This window comes from Eschrichtius robustus, chromosome 7 (genome assembly GCF_028021215.1).
Source record: "Eschrichtius robustus isolate mEscRob2 chromosome 7, mEscRob2.pri, whole genome shotgun sequence".
NCBI classification, from domain to species: Eukaryota; Metazoa; Chordata; class Mammalia; order Artiodactyla; family Eschrichtiidae; genus Eschrichtius; species Eschrichtius robustus.
The window spans coordinates 113,833,562-113,851,402 of record NC_090830.1 but is presented as its reverse complement, the minus strand read 5'-3'; the positions used below and the strand labels follow the sequence as shown (position 1 = coordinate 113,851,402).

Genomic DNA, 17,841 nt, shown 5'->3' with positions numbered 1-17,841 from the left:
GGCCCGAGCTTTTGCCTGTTGTGGCTGAGGGGCTCCCTGCCCCACCTGGCATGGGTAGTCCTCCAGCGCTGCCCTGAGCTGGAGGTGCTGGCCAGGCCACCCGGTGCTGCCTTCTCCCACCCTCGGCGCGTGAGCCATCGTGAAGTGGGTTTTAGTGAGTCCCACTGAGCGGGTCAGATGCTATGACAGGTGACCTTGCTGTTCTTTCTGGGCCTTTGCCTCCTGGAGAGGGCTGGGCCCTGGCCTATAGGCCAGCCTCGCTGAATTCTGTTCTTCCCTGGCACTGTGGACACGCGGTCCTCACAGAAGGAGAGGCCAGGGTGAGGCAGCTCTCGGACGCTTGGCCAGTTCAGCTCCCAGACGACATCCCCAGCCTGGGGGCTTAGCCTGGAGCCGCCAGAAGGAAGCCTTCTCCTGTACGTCCAGCATCTGAGTGCCCCTGGACATCAGCTTGCAGGTTCCCATTCAAAAGAATGGACATGGTAGCCCTCTCGTGCCCCATCTGGGGGGCATCTCAGCATAAGGCACTCCAGCTGGGAAGACCTACCTGAGCAGTGGCCTGGCTGGCGCTGGTAGAGCATGGCTGCCAGGCTGGGGTGCCGGGGTGTGTAAGGGGCCTCCCAGCTAGCCCAGGCCCCTTGGGGGCTCCCCACCAACTCCTGTTCCACTAAGTCCTCTGCCCCCACAACAAAAAAGAGCCTGCTCCCCTCTTGCCTGGGAACCAGGGTTGACTTCTTGGGGAAAGGCCAAGTCTGACAGCCTGTCGGGGAACAACTGCCCCCAACTGGGCACAGGTGTGGCCACTTCATCAGTCCAAAGCTCAGTCCTTTAGTAAAACCTTGCTGAATTTCCTTTCCCAAAAACGGAGGCTAGGAGGATAGAAGAGGAAGGCTAGCACAGGCCAGCTTGGAGTTTGGATCCATCTTCCAAGGACATGAGACATTGTGAGACATTGTGGCTCAGGCCGGTCCCTGGGCATCCACGAGTGCTGGCCACCTTACCTCCCACGTCCTATGGCTTTAGCCCTTCGTTGAGTAAAGCTCATGGCTTCTATTTAATGGGCGCCTGCTGGTGTGCCAGGCCCCACGCGATGTTCTTTATCTCATCCTCACGCTAGCCTGCGTGGTAGTCTTACCATTTTACAGATGAAGAAACCAAGGCTCAGAAAGGTTAAGTCACTTTCTTGAGGCCACAGAGCATGGAAGTGGCAAAGATGGGATTCAGAGTCAGATCTTTGGCTCCAGCACTTAGGCTCTGTGCCTCAGTTTCCTCATCTGCTGTTGTGCTTGCTGCAAGCTCAGCTCTGCCCTAGAGACAAAATAGACACGACAGAGTCCCAACAAGACTTATTCTCAGAGTGCACACAGGCTGCTGTGAATTGTGGGGGTGATGCTTTGGACGCTATTGGGACTTGGGGGTCAGTCAGGGAGGACTTCCTAAAGGAGAAAGGAGGCTGCAGGACCTCTGTGCTGGGGAGCTGTGTGAGCTGAAGGACAGGAGCCAGGCCGAGGGGGGCCCTGAGACATGTAGGGCAAGGAGGAAAACCCCAGGGACATCTCCCCCCGGCCCCATTTCTCACCATGCTTGCTATCATGCATTGCATCAGCTGAGAAAAGAGCAAGCCATATTGCAAAAGATAGCGCCTTCCATTCTTCTGAAACCCCTGAAGACAGCCCCCAAATTCCATAGATAGCAGTAAACACACACACACACACATCAGTTAACCAAGCTGTATTGAGTACCTCCTGACACACTCCTTGGGCACACACACCACCTGGCCACCCATGGGTGCTGACTCTGTTAGTCTAGAATACCAAAATACCCACCACCACCCTGATCAGAGCTCAGGGTTTTCAGCTCCTACTCTGTGCTAGGCCCCAAGCTAAGCTACTTATGTCTCATCTGTTCATTTCAACAACCTTGGGAGGTGGGCTCAACTTACTACTCCCATATCAGAGAGGGGAGACTGAGGCTCAGAAAGGTTTAGTAATTTTCCCCAAATCACACAGCTAGGAAGTTGCATGCCAGGACCTGAATTTGAGTCTTTCTGACCCTAGATTCCTAATTACTACCCTCTACCCCCAGAGGATCCTCACCTGTAGACATAGACTCTCAAACCTGCGACTCGACTCATGGTGTACGCACAGAAAGCAAACACTCAGCCACGTGGACATACCCACTCACAGGTGGCACATATATAAAGCACCAGTATTCAGGGACACTCGTTCTCAGGGAGTCACCCCTGTGCTCTTGCATACCACAGATGTGCACCTAATCCACTTCTGTGGTGGTTAAGAATATGGGTCGTGAAGCTGGACTGCTTGGTTTTGAGTCCAGCTCTGCGTCTTCCTAATTGTGATCTGTTCTGCCTCAGTTTCCACATCTGTCAAGTGGGGATGATGACGATAGTAAAACATAAGGTTCTTGAAGATTAAATCAAGTAATATGTGTAACGTTAGCTCCTGACAGAGTGCTCTTCTCAGCGTCTGACCGTAATCATCATCACGTGATGCATGTACAGACACACCTCTGTTCCAGGTGCACAGGCAGCCATCCACGCGTGGGTGTGTGGACATAACCTACCTCCCACTATGTGCCTCTGCAGGAACGAGGACACGGTGTGTGCTGGAGGGGAGCCTGGGAGCCCCGAGGTCTGGCTGACGCCTGAGTCCTCTTGGCCAGCTGGGCTGCCCCCACGGTGGTTCAGGCTCTAATTGCTCCTTGGTGGAGCGGCAGTGGCCTTGGTCAGGAGCCCCAGTTGCAGCATTTGACGTCTGAGCTGCTGGCATCTGGGAGAGGCCTGTCAGCAGCTGTGGGTGGGTGCAGGCCCCGGGAGCCTCCCCCAGAGGCCCAACTGTGTGACTCGTGCCAGGGCTCCCAGGAGGTCTGCGTGTAGCTGGGTAGGCACCTCTGCCCCTGTTCAGCCACGCCTGCCTGGGCGGTGACTGAGCCTGTCTACCTTTGCTTCGCGGAGGTGCCTACAGCCCAGCCAGTGGCAAGCTCTTCTCTGCAGGGTCTGGTGCAGGAGGGACCTGAGACTTGAAGCCACACAGCCCAGCTCTGCGTGTGTCAGGGCTGGAGTGGAAGTCCAGGCCAGTGTTCAGGCAAGGTCGGCAGGTCCACAAAGCCGTGAGGATGGTGAGAGTCTCAGCCCCAAGTCTTGGGAGTGCAGCAGGAGAATAGGATCCTAAGTTGCTGCTCTGAGGTGCGATGATCACAGTCAGCCAGTAATGTGACCCACGCTCCATAGAAACTTGCGGTGCAACAGAGATTTTGAGGTGGGAAGGACTCAGAGACAGCCCTGGCACCTCCAAGGGGCACCTCCAAGGGGCACCCAGGTGGTGTGAGGCGCAGACCATCGTACCGCCCTGTCCATTGGGCACCTCGGCCACACTCTCGGCCCCTCGGCAAGTCCCTGCCCAGCTCACCCTGAGTGCCAGGCCTATGCAGCAGAGGTAGGAGGAGGGCCAGCCCTGCCCTGCCCCTGGGAGATTCTCTGCACAGACAAGTCCAGATCCGTCCCTCCATCACCGATCTCCGGCTCCTGGGGGGAGGGAGGGAGCAGAAAGTACATGGAAGGTTCCCAAAGGGTGAAGTTAGGAGGGAGGGGAAGAGATGCCACCAGCAGAAAAGAGCCCTAAATCCTGGGATTATGAGGCCCTTGGAGCCAAGGAGAAAGGTCCATGCAGGGCCCTGGTCTGGAGATGGCCATGGGAAGAGGTCAGGAGAGGGGACAGCAAGAGGTCAGCAGGCTAGTGGGCTTGCTTCACACATGTGAGGACACAGACAAGCTTGGATGGGACTGATGGAGAAATCCCCTGCAAGCCCTCCTGGTACCCATGGGGGGGCTTGCCTCGTTCACCTCTGCTGAGCATGACTTTGGAGCCCAGATTCCAGAAGTAGAGAGAGGGCTTAGGAGACAGTCAGCCCAGCCATCCAGGAGATCACCAAGTCGCCTTCTTTCCTGGGAAGCCATGGGGTCACACAAGGAAAGGAGAGACGATGCTCCCACTGAGACAGCAAGTAGGTTGTTTCAGAGGATGGAGTTGGCAGTGGACACACCTTGGTGCAGAAAGAGAGGCTGAGAGGGGCTGGGCGTGGGAGAGATCTTGGCAAATCCTCCACGAGACACATGCATCCAAGCTCCGCTGTTTCTCCAGGCACATCCCTGTTCTGTCTGATGACAGTAAGGTCCCTGGCCCCAGCCCGGGCCCATCCTGGGGAAACCCTCTGCTGGGAAGAAGAGCTTCCCTTTGAGACTAGGCCTTCAGGGCGCTTCCTTGGCCTACTGGAACTTGGCTTGGCTTTGGAGGCTGGAACTGGTCTTTCGTCTCCCCGGACACAGTTCGGTGAGGGTCTGGAGGGTGTGGTAACCAAAACCTTTGAGCTTTTGGCATTGGGACCTGGACCTGGGCAGGCATGTGAGAGCCTCAGCCTTCCAGACCCTCCCAAAAGTGACTCCAAGTTGGGAATTGTGGTGCCTGCTCTTTGGAGCTCTTGGAGCTTATCCTGTGAGCGGGAGGTCGGGGAGGGACCGCTTACCCCGAGTGGCTCAGAGGGCTTCATCCTTACATGCCAAAATCTGTGGTGGCAGGTGCCCAGTGGGCTTGGGTTTTGTTCTCCAGACTTGACTCGTGATGGTGGACCTTTGATTATGAACCTTGCTGATTGCTGGGTAGGGATGGCATTAGTGAGTGAGTGAAACCCACTCTGGCTCAGTTGAACAGCCCAGGAAGGTCACTGGCTCACTGTAATTAGCAAGTCCAACAGGGCGGTCTAGCTTTAGCGCACCTGCACCCCAGGGTCAAGTGATGGTCATCAGGACTGACTTTCTCCATCTCCTGACTTTGTTTTATTGACTTAACTCTCAGGACATCTCTTCCCTCACACCTCTGCGATTCTTGGTTAACGTGGGATTTAGGGTTCAGGTCGCCAGAGCACCCATGTCAGTTCCTGGAAAAGCCCCTGAACCATTACAGCGTCCGGGGAAGTGGCAGACCAGTCAGAACGATGTCTGTGGCCTAGGAGGCAGGGCCGCAGGGCAGGAGCCTCTATGAGGTCGGGAGCTCTGTCCCGTGACCTCCAGTCGGGCTCTGTGGAAGAACACTGGGCCCGGGGCCTCTTGGCAGAGACTGTTGGGGTTCCTGAGAGTGTTCCCCCAGAGCCTGCGAGAAGGGGAGGGGACATCCCAGGCAGAGACCCCTCCGGCTTCTTTGGGGTCTCTCAGCCACAGCCTCCTGAGCAGCCGCGGTGCTGTGGCCTGGGCGTCAGGGAGGATGGCAGTGCTGCCCCAGGCAGGTAGGCCCAGAGGGTGCACGTGGCCATGCGTGTTGTGAAGGTGGCCCGCACCCATCCCACTTGGGGGAAGGACAAGGGAATTGACCTGAATCTGGCAGAGGGAGGGAAAGAAGGCATCTATCCCAGGTTCCGGAGGGACAGTGACCCAGCTAAGGGCTGGACCGCAGGAGTCCAGACGGTTGTCTGGGACTTTAACTTTTTTTTTTTTTTTTTTTTTTTTAAAGACTTTGGTTTTTTTTAGAGCAGTGTAAGTTCCCAGGAAAATTGAGTGGAAGGTACCGAGGTGTCTCATATACACCTGCCCCCGCGCACGCACAGCCTGCCCCATCCTCAACCTACCGCACCAGAGCGGTGCATTTGTTACAACTGATGAACCTGCACTGACACATCCTAGTCACCCAGAGTCCCTAGTTTATATTAGGGTTCGCTCTTGGTGCTAGACGTTCTGTGGGTGTGGACAAATGTATAAGGACATGTATCCAACATTACGGTATCATACAGCTGTCATGGTGTTTCATAGGTTTTGCAGAGCTGCACGCAGAGTGTTGTGGAACTTCCTGGAAAGGGTGGGGTGCAGTGGGCATTCAAGACTAGACCACCGGCTCTTTGCTCTCCCAGGCCTGTGACATGGAGCATCGGAAGTTGAAGACCTAGGTGCTGACCCTGGGTGCTGAGGTCCTGTGCAGTGGTGGGGCTTCTGTCCTCCGTCCCTCTCCACTGCTGTCACAGCAGCCCCCAGGCAACCTCCTCCACCTCCCAGGGCTAAGCCCAGCTGGGAGCGCCTGGAGGTCCCCTTGTGCCCCCTCCTCGGGCAGCCACTCACTGCTGTGGCCACGTGGTGATGGGGCCTCAGTGCTGGCCAGGGAGGAACCCTGGGGTCTCCTGACAGGCTACAGTCCAGGTTTGGAAATGCTGAGCTCTGTCACGGGCAGAAAAGAGAACTGGTGCCAAAATGGCTTTGGAGGCAACTAGTGGAGTCCCAAGGCTCCCAAGTTTGGAGTACTTTGCTCAGCGTTTGTTTGAATGATGAATGAACGAGCCAACAAAGGGGAAAGAAAATGAATGAGCCGTTATCACTTGGCCACAACCCTCAAGGGTCACTCAAGGGTGCAGTGCCCACTTACTGTGATTGAGTTGTCAACATACTGAAGGGCAGCTGTGAGTAGCACCGATGTGAAAATACCACTGACCCGAGGTGGGAAGCAGGAGCAGTGACCATTAGAACGTATCTGTGAGGCCTTTACCCCCAGGTGCCTTTAAAAGCAGAGAGAGTGGTCCCAACTCCAGGTCACACCGGTGGTCCTAGTGGGCTTGAAAGACCCTACACCATCTCTGTGTTTGGTCGGAGCTCCCTTGACCTTTCCTGCAAGGTAACTTTCACGTGTCGGGCATGTCATTGTGTCAATTTCATTTTCCATTTTTTTTGTTATCAGATGTCTGTGTGAGTGGATTGCGGTCCATCAGGCCCTCTTCTCAGGGAGCGTGTTGGTTTCTTCTTTCCCCACGAGGAGCCTGGGCTCCAGGAGGCTGGACGTGGGCAAGACGTTTGCCAGGCACCCAGGCTGTGTGGCTCTGTGCCCTCCCCTCCACGCTGCTCCTTCCCTCCTCGTCCTGGCCCCATCCACCTCTGCCATCTGCCGGGCTCTCATGGCTGCTCTCTCGTCCCCACTGCAGGCTGGTGGTTCGTGAGCACCTCTGAGGAACAGGGCTGGGTCCCTGCCACCTACCTGGAGGCCCAGAATGGTACTCGGGACGACTCAGATATCAACACCTCCAAGACTGGGGAGGGTAAGCGCCTGCGGGTTCAAGGGGTCGGGGAGATGACGCAGCTTTCCCACCCTTCTCCCTAAAACCATCAGAAACTCTAAAATGATATGCATCATGTTTCCCCCCTGCTTCTCCCAGGACCCCATGTCACTGAGGCCAACCCACAAGCTCACCTCCAACGCCAGGTCTGTCCTTACTGGTCCCACATGGGGCTAAAATTAGAGGGGAGATTCCCTTGGGGTGTGGATCTCAGGCTTTGGCAACTTTGGGGCATAGATTGGGGAGAACGGTCTTAGGGCTGGTCCCTCTCCCCACTAGCAGGCTTGGGTTTCTCTGGGGGTCCCCACAGAGATCCACCTTTGCCCCCCTCGCCCCACACTGTGCTCTCTGCGACAGGGACGACCCCTGCCGTGCACAGTCTGTTCAGAGGCCTCTCTTCCAGGTGCCTGTTATCCCGGTCAGGGGTGCAGACATGGAAGGCAGGTCTGTGAATCATTTCTCAGTGTTGCAGGAACCCAGGGATGGCTCCAGGCCCTGCACCGTCAGCCTCTCTCATTAGCTCTGACCTGGTGAGGTTTTTCTGGGGTTTTCTCCAATGCATTTCAAGGAGCCTGCCCCTCCTCCCAACCCCAGCCAGCACTGGCCTGGTCAGCCTATCCGTGGACTTGGGTATTCCCCAGAGCAGGCTGCCAGAGCCCAGCGAGCCTGAGCCACCCCGTTCCCGGCTGCCCGCTCCTAGTGACTTCCAAACCTCCCTTATTTTGGCAGCAGGAACGCTTGTCCTAACGGTCAGTGGGGACCGTCCAAATGGGCACATCTGAGAGCCAGGGGGATGCATGCCTGCCACCCAGGGCTCAGGCCACCTCCAGGCCTGCCCCTGCCCCACGCCCCATTCCACACTGCCCAGGCCAAAATAAGCGGCCTGCCAAGCCCCAGCTCCGTATTCATCCTTCCCCCAAATGTCGGTTACTCGGCAGGCAGCTGGAGCCCCGCCCTTCCTCCCATGTAAATGCTGTATTTCAGTCCCTTGACCAGTACTGCAGCCCCTGCAGTGCATGTCTGCCTTGTGACAGGTTTCCAGAGACCAGGCCCCATTGAGAAGGGCTGGCATGTTCGGGCCAGGTACTCGGTCTTTTCCCGGCTGCTCCCCGAGCCCAGGGGCTGAGCCTGTCCCCCATCTCATCTCTGGTTCCCTCGCACCTCTGCAGCGGTGCAGGGTCCTAGCCCCTGAGCTGGGGCCGGTCCGTTTTGCCTGCAGTCACCAGGCCTCGCCTCCTATCCAGTTCCACATTCCGGGGGGTATCCCAGGGCTTTTCAGAAATAACAATCCCTAGAGTGTACTGAGGTCTCACTCACTCCTAGGTGTCTGCCCTGGTCCTTGAAATGCCCTCACCGCCCTGGGAGGGCTCTGTCACCATCTCCATCTTCCAGATGCAGGAACTGAGGCTGCAAATATTTAGATATGTATTTGTCCTCATAAGGCTTGAGCCCTGGTCGGCCTCCTCTGCCAGTGGTCTTCCCACCGTGCCGCGTGCCCCTCCGTGAAGCATTTTCTTGTGAGCAATTCTAGGAGGGTGTTATGTGTGTCTGTGTGTGGGGGATTGGAGCCCCACCTGAAAAGGTGACGCCAAGAGAGTCAGAGTGGAGACGTCAGGTAGATGCTGGAGGACCAGGACACCAAGTGGGCAGGAAAGAGCCTGAGAGGTGCGCGGGCACTGATGCCACCAGGCTGGTTTGAAGAGAGATGGGGTGCTTTGCACAGAACAAGCAGTAACAGGTTATAGAGAGAATTTTGACCTCGATGGAGTAAGAACCAGGCGGCCAGTGGAGGTTCCGCATTCAAGCAGGGGCGGGGACGGGTGTGTATGTGCGCGTGCGCGTGTACGCTCAGGGCGAACCTCCTGATAATAGGTTCCTCTGCACACTTTGATAGGACCTGTGTGCCAGCACCCCTGGCAACATTTGGGCAGCTGTGAGTTCCATCATCACATCGTGGGCATCTCCCCGCAGCTGTATGGAAGGGCTCAGGACTCAGTACCCCAGCCCAAGGCCCAACAGCTGTGCTGTGTCCGCCAGTCTCTGCACTGGCAGCCATGTGGCTAAGAGATCAGCCCACCCTGGTCCCCTCTCTGGCCATCTCTACCCCAGCCCCGTTGCCATCGCATTGTAGGTCCCCTGAGCTCTATAGGCAGAAATTGGAAGCCTTCATCCCATCAGAGCTTCCCTAACAGCTCATGTTCCATTGCTTCAGAAAGAAAAGAGACCATTGGCTGTTTCGGTTTATTCCTATGATCAGATATTCTGGCATATGTTCATGTTTCTCCTGAAGCCAGGTGTGCTGTGGAGAATGCAGAAATGTTTCAGTAGGGGGCAGGAGGGCCGAGGTGGAGGCTGAGACCCTCTTGTCCGCTGCTGATGAGGAGGGTCCAGGCCCGACGTTGGCAGGGTGCTTCAGTGAGGCGCATCACCTCAGAGGTGAGGAAGTGGAGGCCTAGAGGGGTGTCACCTCCACAGAGTCCCCAGATCAGTTAGTGGCAGAGCCAGGACCCGAACCTGGGTCTCTCCCTGTGCCCTGCAGCCACCGGCAATGACCTGCCTTTCTCCCTGGGCTGGCACTGGCCCCAGGGTCCAGGCCTTCTCCACTGTTGGCGCCTAAAGGGCGCAGGGTCTAGAGTCCAGGCTCCAGAGCCAGACTGCGTGGACTTGCGTGCCGCCTTGACGCTCAGGTGTGTGACTCAGAGGGTTCCTGAACATCCCTGTGCCTCTGGCCTCCCATTTCTAGAATGGGGAGAGTGCCAGCTACGTGGGGCTTTTGTAAGGCTCCAGTGAGATGGTCTTGGTACCTGGTTTAAACCGGGTAAATGTCACTTACTGCTAAGGTGGCCCCAGGCTGGGCATCAGCTGAAGTGAAGCTCCTCTGCCCACAGAGAAACCAGGGGGACACACCCCCAGGAGGTCAGCTGTCCAGGTTCCTCCCGGTCTGACCTCACACAGGACCTCATCTCCATTCCACAGAGCCGGTCCCGTCCCTGTCTTATTTCACGCCGGGGCAGGTGGTGTCAACCCCAAAGACAGATGAGGAAACAGAGGTTTAGGGAGGGATGGCAGCCTGCCAGGGTGGCACAGTAACCTGGCAGTGCAGCCTGGACTGAATCCATACCCCTAACCTTTTGTCCAGGCCTCCTGCTTACAAGAAGCAGGTCAAACAGGCTACTCTTCTCCCTCTGGAAAAATAAGTACTTCCCAGGAGGCCCTGGTGGGGTGTGGCTCAGGTGTGTCTGGACAGTTTGACTCTAAAGTGCTGGCCTCCCTCCCCCAGACCTGGGCAGCCTGGCACCCTCCTTCTGCAGTGCCAGGAGGTGGGGGCCCCTGATCCACCTGGGCATCCCATAGGAAGGCGGGGGGCATGTGGAGCTGGTCCATAGCAGCCAGAGGACCTGTGCAGATGAAAGGAGTGTGGAGCAGTGAAAAGCTGGGAGGCAGGTCCTCCGTTGTCAGAAATCCAGTGGGTTGCATGTGGGGAAGGAACAGACCAAGGCCTGTGGCATCCTACTGTGTGTGCTTCACTCGGCAACATTTCTGAGGGATCAGCCCCGTGCCAGGCCCTGGGGACGCAGAGATGCAGAGTCTTAGCCCTCAACAGACTTGATCCATTGGGGGTGACTGAAAAAGCCAAGACATAAACCAACCCAGGATGGTGAGAGTTATAAGCCCCCCAAGGAAGAGACCCCAAGTCTCTGCTGGGCACATTTGTTCTTCCACCCGCAGTGCCTGGCTCGTGGTGGCAGGTTCACAAGCAGGACTTGCTGAGTGAGTGGGGGCAGGGGAACAGGTGGATGTGAGCCCTGGTGGAGAGTGGGGCACAGCCTCCTGGGAACCATCCCTGCCCAGCAATGGTGGGAGCCGTGTCCTCCCCCTAGGGCCACAACCAGGGGTCGTCCTTGCACTGGGCTGGAGCCAAGGCTCCTCTTGCCCTCTCAGGTGCTGGGATTCTAAATTCCTAGCCCCTCCCAGGCTCGGGGGCATAACCCATGCAATTTGGCTTTGGTTGAGTTATTCCCCACCTGCCAGCGCCGCCACTGGTCAGATCCGCGCCCCTCCAGCAGGCATGTGCCACCGGGACTCAGTCCAGGCGGTGAAGCCCTGGGGGTGCGAACCTTCCCTCTCCTCCATCCCTTCCCCACCCATCCCATCTCATCCTCATGTCCATTCTCTCCGCCGGTTCCCGTCGGCCGCGTGTTCCATCGCCATCTCCCACACCAGTGTCCAAGAGACGCAAGGCCCATCTGCGGCGCCTGGATCGCCGGTGGACCCTGGGCGGGATGGTCAACAGGCAGCACAGCCGAGGTGACGATGGGAGCCAGCTTCTCCTCACCCACAGCTGCTGTTCTCTCTTTCACTAACACTTCTCCTCCTTCCTGGGCTCTGCTGCTCTCTGCCCTGTGGCCTCCTTACCCAGATTCACCAGCCAGACTTTCCTCTCACCTACTCTAGCTGGCGGGGGGGAGGCGGGAGGGGGGCGCAGGGGCCGCTTGGGAATCGGGGTGACAATGGGGGCGGCTCTGTCTTTGGCCAGCATCCTGGGGGCAGGGGTCATGGGACTTAGGACAGGATTATTTGGGCAGCTGGACTCTAAGAAAGGCCACATTTACCCTGAAGCTTCAGATTGAGAGAACTGAGCGTGTATGGGTCTCTGCCTGGGCTGTGCCCCTCACCCCTGCCGTTCATTGCCTCCTTCCTCTGAGAAAGGGTTCCCTTGGCCAGAGCTATTCTAGCAATTACTTAGGGACAGAGTAGGAAGAAGGAGCCGCTCACAATCTCCTCATTCAGCCAGCTCCAGGGAAACTAGAGGAGGAGCAAAATCCAGACACAGCCTGGCCCCAGGGCACAGCCTCAACAAGTTCTGATGGTGGGGTCAGGTCCAGCTGGGGGCCCCAGCACTAGCTGTTGGGCTTGAGCCTGATCAAGACTATTCCAGGGAAGCCCCTGGCCTGCCATACAGGCTGATTAGGAACCAAGACGTTTGCCAGTCCAGGGCCTTTCCAACATCCAAGAGCTTGTGAGGCAGGGAAATTAGGGGCAGGCCTCTGAACAAACCTCTAAACACCTCCAGAGCCCCAAGGCCAGCGGGTGGCCCATTTCTCCTGCCTCAAGGAGAGTGGAGGGTATGTGTTCCGGACGGTGACGGCACAGCCGGAAGGGTGTGTAATAAGCATTGGCTTTTCCAGAATTAGCAGGGATGCCCCATGGCTCGCACCCTACCCCCAAAGCTTGTTCCTGAACGACTGTGAGACCCTGGTTTGGTATCTGCCCCAAGCCCCAGGCAGCAGCAAGCCTGGACTCAGGGGTGGCCACCACCCGTGGCTGGCTCAGCATCAGGCTCAGAGCACTGGCTGCGAGGAGCCCGGCTTGTCCTGAGGGTGGAGTGTGGGTTGGACCCTGGGTGCTGCCGCAGGACAGGGGGCCAAGTCGTGGAAGCAGAGAGAACAGGCTGAATGTGAAGCAAAGGCACCCTAGAGGTAGGATGGGTGGGGCAGCATAGCTGGGGGGCCAGGCGGGGAAGCAGCCCTGAGCCTTGGCAGCAAAGGAGAGTGGGACACTGGCCTGGAAAAAGAGCAGGGTGGAAGGTTTGGCCCGTCCCCATCCCCTCCCACAGCTGCTCCAAACACCATCACACACTGAACCCCAAACACACCTCTGTCTCCACAACCACATGGACTCTCGGACACTTCAGTCGGTGAAGCGTGACCGCCGGCACACAACCCCGAGAGCCACGGGCGTGGCCACAGTACACTGTCCCATCCAGGCCCTACACAGCTGCACATCTGCGGTCCCGTGCACACAGCCACTCACAGTACACACTTAATGCAACCTCACGTAGACCATTCCACGTTTGCATTATTTACACAGTCACAGATGCATTATCCACACAACCACATCATAGGTACACCTCTGCAGCTAGCCCCCAAGTACACGTATAGCTTCCTATGCAGTCTCGTATACATAACTCCTATACCACGTGTATATCGGCAACAGTATTTACAATTATAACACGATGTAAGTAGACACAGATACCCAACTAAATGCGTAATTCTGTGGCCAGCCACACATATGCAAATATGTAAGCAAATGCAGGCCCACGACTTCTCTCTTTTGAATAAGAGACCTAAACAACATCATTTCCCAGTCTTAGCTCTAAGTTAAATTAGGGCTAAGTTAAATCAGGCAGCCAAGAAAAACTTGCAGGAAGTTGGCTGGGAGAAACTTCGCTGCAAACAGCCGAGCTGACGAGGTGGGAACAGGCAGTGGGTCCTATATAACTAGACAAGAGAAAAGCAGTGCTTCCCCGGGGCCTCCACTCCCCCAGTCCCAGAGCCAACCAGGCCTTTGGAATCAAAAGGCCTCTTGCATCGGGGTTGGGTAAGTTGTAGGGACTGGGAGGGGAGCCAGGGAGACTGCTGACGGAGAGGAAAGTGTTTGGAAAGAGGAGGCGTCTGTGGTTTGGAAACTGCAGGGCTCTCCAGCCCCTGCTTCCAAAACCAGAACAGGCCCGTCCACCTCCCCCCAGCCACCTACCCACCCCGTGGGCAGCCTGGCCAGCCCTCCCTGGGGTGAGGTGGCAACCATCCTTCGAGGGCATGTCGGAGTGACCATGGTGTCCGCGCCTCCCAGAAGCCCAGAGGTGCCCCCCAGAGCTCCCAGGCCCCTTCCCTCAACTTGATTCCTAAGCGGCATCTCTTCTAGAGACCCCAAGCAACGCAAATGACTCAGCCCCCTCCCCCCCACCAAGGTCATTTCCATCCGTCTCGCCATCCTCCTGTCTGGCCCCCTAAGGTGGGGTTTGTGGCCCCTCTTCAGTGGAGGGACTGCCTCTGCTTTCCCCCAGGGAAACCTGTGAGGAGGGAGCTGAGACCCACAGGGCACGCGGCCACACAGAGGTAACCCACGCCTTCGTCATCCAAGCCAAACGTGGCAGAAAACCGAGCCCCCAAACAGACCAGTTGGAAGAGTTGCCCTGCCTGGGACCAGGGCTCTGAATTCTCACCTCCTGGAACCTACAGTGCCAGGGTAGGACGAGCCTCCAAGCCAGCCAGGTCTCTTCCTGGGAGCGTAAACTCCCAGACATCTGTGTTTACATCAGTCCCAGGGCCACCATGAAGAGGGCTTTGTGCAGGAGCAACTCAGCTTTCCTGAGTAAAACGGACATCTCTGGTTCTGCCCACCAGGAGGGGCAGGGGAAAGCAGGACACTTACATGGCCCTCGGGGCTCTGTCCTCAGCACGCACACTGGGGACTGGGGAGGCTGGTGCTGGGGCCTGGCCCCCATGATGCAGTCTAGGCCCTGGCCTCTGCCGTGAGGCCGAGAAGGGCTCCTCTGATCTGCCCAAGGGAAAGGCTGTAATTTTTCTCTGCAAAAGTAACTTTGCCTAGGGAAACTTTAATGATGGCTTCCTGCACGAACCACAGGCTTTTAAAAATAGCCCAACTGAGCAAAGGCAAAATGTGGAGCCCAGACCTCGGCTCACCCGAGCCTCAGGACCCTGGGTCCCTGGGGCCTGGGGCTGCCGCTCCGGCCACCGCCCGGGCCAGGATTTACGGTGTCCCGCTGGAAGATGGAGCGAGCCCAGGAACAGGCGGGAGCGCAGGGGGCTGGACTATAAAACACGGACCTTCTCAAAGGCCCGAGTCAGAATCTGGCAGGGCCAGGTTCTCAGGCGGTCTTGGCGGCTCTCCCCAGCATGGCTGGATTGGAATCTGAAAGCTTCCAGGAGCGAGTTGACGCTGAGAAAGGCTTGCATTTGAGAAGAGCGTGCTGAACTGTGGAGGCTCCCGTGGGGCATCACCTACCTTTTGCCCTTTGGCAGCCTTTCAGATTCAGCCAGCGGCCTGCCAGCTCTGTCCTTGCGGCCTGGCAGGGCAGCTGCCTCCATCCCACAGGGAGCTGCTATCTCCGCCCGGCACAGGGCCGCAGACAGGGCCCTGATAATCTAGGGAAGAATGAACAGATGGCCCTCCTGAGCAGGGGGTTAGGGTGGCAGCTGCCCTCTCCCCCACTACTGCCAGGGGCTCAGCCAGGCTGCCTGGCAGGGTCCAGCTGAGGGGGTGGGGGAGTGCCTGTCTCAGAGCCAGCTGTTCTGTGCCAGCATCCTGCTATTTTGAGCTCAGAGAGTCTCCCACTCGGTGCCCCGGCTCAACACACCTTTGTCCTCATCAGTGTACTCCATAGTCCCTTTGCAGCGCCTACTGTGTGCCAGGCACTGTCTCAGCCCCCAGGGAGAATCCAGGTCGGAGAGGACAACACAGGTTCGGGGTGACCCTCCCAGAGTGTGTGCCAATCTCTGCCGCTCGTCCTCCTCTGAGGGGATGGGTGGGGTTGGGTGTTCCTTCCCAAGCCGTTCCTCTGGGGAGACTCTCCCCCCGGGAGGCAGGGTGTCTGTGGCTGGGCCAGCTGTGCGTCTGCCGGTCCCCAGCAGACAGGAGGCCTGAGCAGGGACTCCTGTGGAGGTACAGGGTCCCTGCCAGGAGAGAGGCCCAAGGGATCCAGGAAGACACAAACTGCCCAGCACCCCCCCAACACTTGCCCCCACGCTCCTGCTCAGCTCCCCACGGTGCCTGGGGAGCACAGAATAGGGTGTGCAGTCCTACCGTGAGACCAGAGTAGGCAGCTCCCAGAGGGGCTTCACCGAGCTGTGTGGTCAACTCAGCCCCCTCAGGGCTCCTGCCTGACTGTGCCGCACCCGTTTGGCCCCTGGACCCTTAACAGGGCACATAACCATGCCCATAGCATCCTCTCGGGGAAATTATGTGATCAGGTGATCAGATGAGTGGTCAGGGGAGGCTGAGGTGTCCCTGGAGCTGTCAGAAGGTTGGACAGAGGAGGGGTTTAAGGGTTTGAGGTGGGAGACAGGCTGGGAGAGCAGGTCTGGGGCGTAGATGGACGCATGGCATGTTCAGGAAGGAGAGGGCTTGCCTTGAGGCCTCCAGACACTGAGGGGACACCTGGGTTTTTTCTCGGACTCCCTGACTCGGGCCCCAGGAGGGCCAGGTTCCTCGTGGCCCTGCCCTCAGCCCAGGGAGTTTCTGGGACCCTGAGGACTCCAGGCCCCAGCAGCTTGGCTGCAGTTATGGGACTGGGAGGCTGGGAGAGCCAGCTCTATGCTGCCTGGGGCTTGCAAGGCCACCTGGGGCCCTGGCCAGCTTTGGCACATGCAGGGCACAGCTGTGAGGCCTGATCCCTTCTCTTCCCTTTCCTGGAAAAGCCAGAGGCTGATGCAGTACACCTTGGCCACCAACTAAGTGAGGCCAGGCCAGGGGGAGAAGGAGGCAGGACAGAGGACCTGTACCCTGTCTTCAAATCGTTGTGCTTTCTTGCTTCACCCACCACCCACAGAGGAGAAGTATGTCACTGTGCAGCCTTACACCAGCCAAAGCAAGGACGAGATTGGCTTTGAGAAGGGCGTCACCGTGGAGGTGATCCGGAAGAATCTGGAGGGCTGGTGGTACATCAGGTAAGAGCCCCAGCGGAGGAGCAAGGTGCCCTCTGCCACCCTGGCCCCCAGGCTGGCCCTGGGCAGCAGAGTGGCTGAGGGCACCAGCTGGCAGGTAAATCCTGACAGCAGCTTTGCACCCACGGCCTGGCTTGACTGCTTTAGCACCACGAGGCTGAATGGCCGTAACAGAGAGTGCTCATCTTGCACAAACCCTCCCGGGACACATAGAGCAGGGCCTGAGCCACAGCCAGCGGGGCACAGGGGCCCCGGCTCGGCTTGCAGGCAGTGGTGCAATCCCTTCCCATGCATCCGCCAAGAGGGTCCAGCACACCTGAATTTGGTTTTCTGTGTCCGGCTTGGGCTGCTTGGCGTGCTGTGCAGCTCAGGCCGCCTGCAGTGCTGGCGTCCACGGGCCTTGCCGAGGTCCCAGCAGGCAGCCCCTGCTGCCCACAGATGCAGGCTCGGGCCGGGCTGTTCCTCTCCGCAGGGCTGGCTCCCGTGGTTGAGAGAGCTGGGGCGGAAGTGAGGCCTGAGCCCAGGCCTAGTTCAGAGGCCTCTTGCTCTGCCCTTCCCTCTCCTTGGGCCTGATCACACTTCCCAGCTGAGAAACCCATTCGGGGGTGTGAGTAGGGGAGTGGGGAGCTTCCTGACGCTCCTGGAAGCAAACTAAACCCTGTGGGTTTCACTCACCTCTCCCCTACCAAGTCCTGCCCCCCAGGCCCCTCTGCCCTGGGGCTCCCAGGCCAGCTAGCACCCCCCACAAGGAGGGGCTTGTTCCCAGGAAATGTTCCTGGGTCCTTTAGAAGTAGCTCCGCTGTGATGATTTTACCCAGTTTCTCTTCTCTGCCTGTAACCCGGATGACAGAGAGAGTCCCAGTCATGGGCTCTGGGGACCGCCTCTCCAGCCCACCACACCTGGGAACCCCAGACCCACTGTGGATAGGATGCGTGTTCTGAGCTGTCCCCCACAGAGGGCACAGATGGCCGAGGCGGCAGGGGCACTCACAAGACAGTTGCTCAGAACACAGCACGCCGCGTGGTGTTCAGATTGGTCTGTGCTGACGGGTAGGATGAAGGTCGTTGGCCACATGGGATTGAACCTTAGTGTGACCTGCCAGAACATGGTCGCCCCTGCCCCCGGCCCTGTGCACAGCAGTCAGCGGGCTGAGGTGTCCCTTTCTGTCCCGATAGGTGGGACAGGACTGTGTGCCTGGACGTGTTTGCCCAAATCCTCTGCCCCTAGACTTTGATGTTCTCTAAACAATGGAAACTAGAGCCAAGCCCA

The 17,841-nt window shown here is 58.0% G+C and overlaps 1 protein-coding gene across 4 annotated transcripts in view; it reads left to right on the top strand.

The window, feature by feature from the left end:
* SH3PXD2A (SH3 and PX domains 2A) overlaps positions 1-17,841 on the top strand; it is a 246,525-nt gene that overhangs the window by 210,368 nt on the left and 18,316 nt on the right. For all 4 annotated transcript variants that reach the window (XM_068548499.1, XM_068548503.1, XM_068548500.1 and 1 more), the window contains 3 exons: positions 6,973-7,086; positions 11,329-11,412; positions 16,457-16,574. In XM_068548499.1, the coding sequence (XP_068404600.1) occupies positions 6,973-7,086; positions 11,329-11,412; positions 16,457-16,574 (316 nt within the window). The remainder of the gene's footprint in view (positions 1-6,972; positions 7,087-11,328; positions 11,413-16,456; positions 16,575-17,841) is intronic.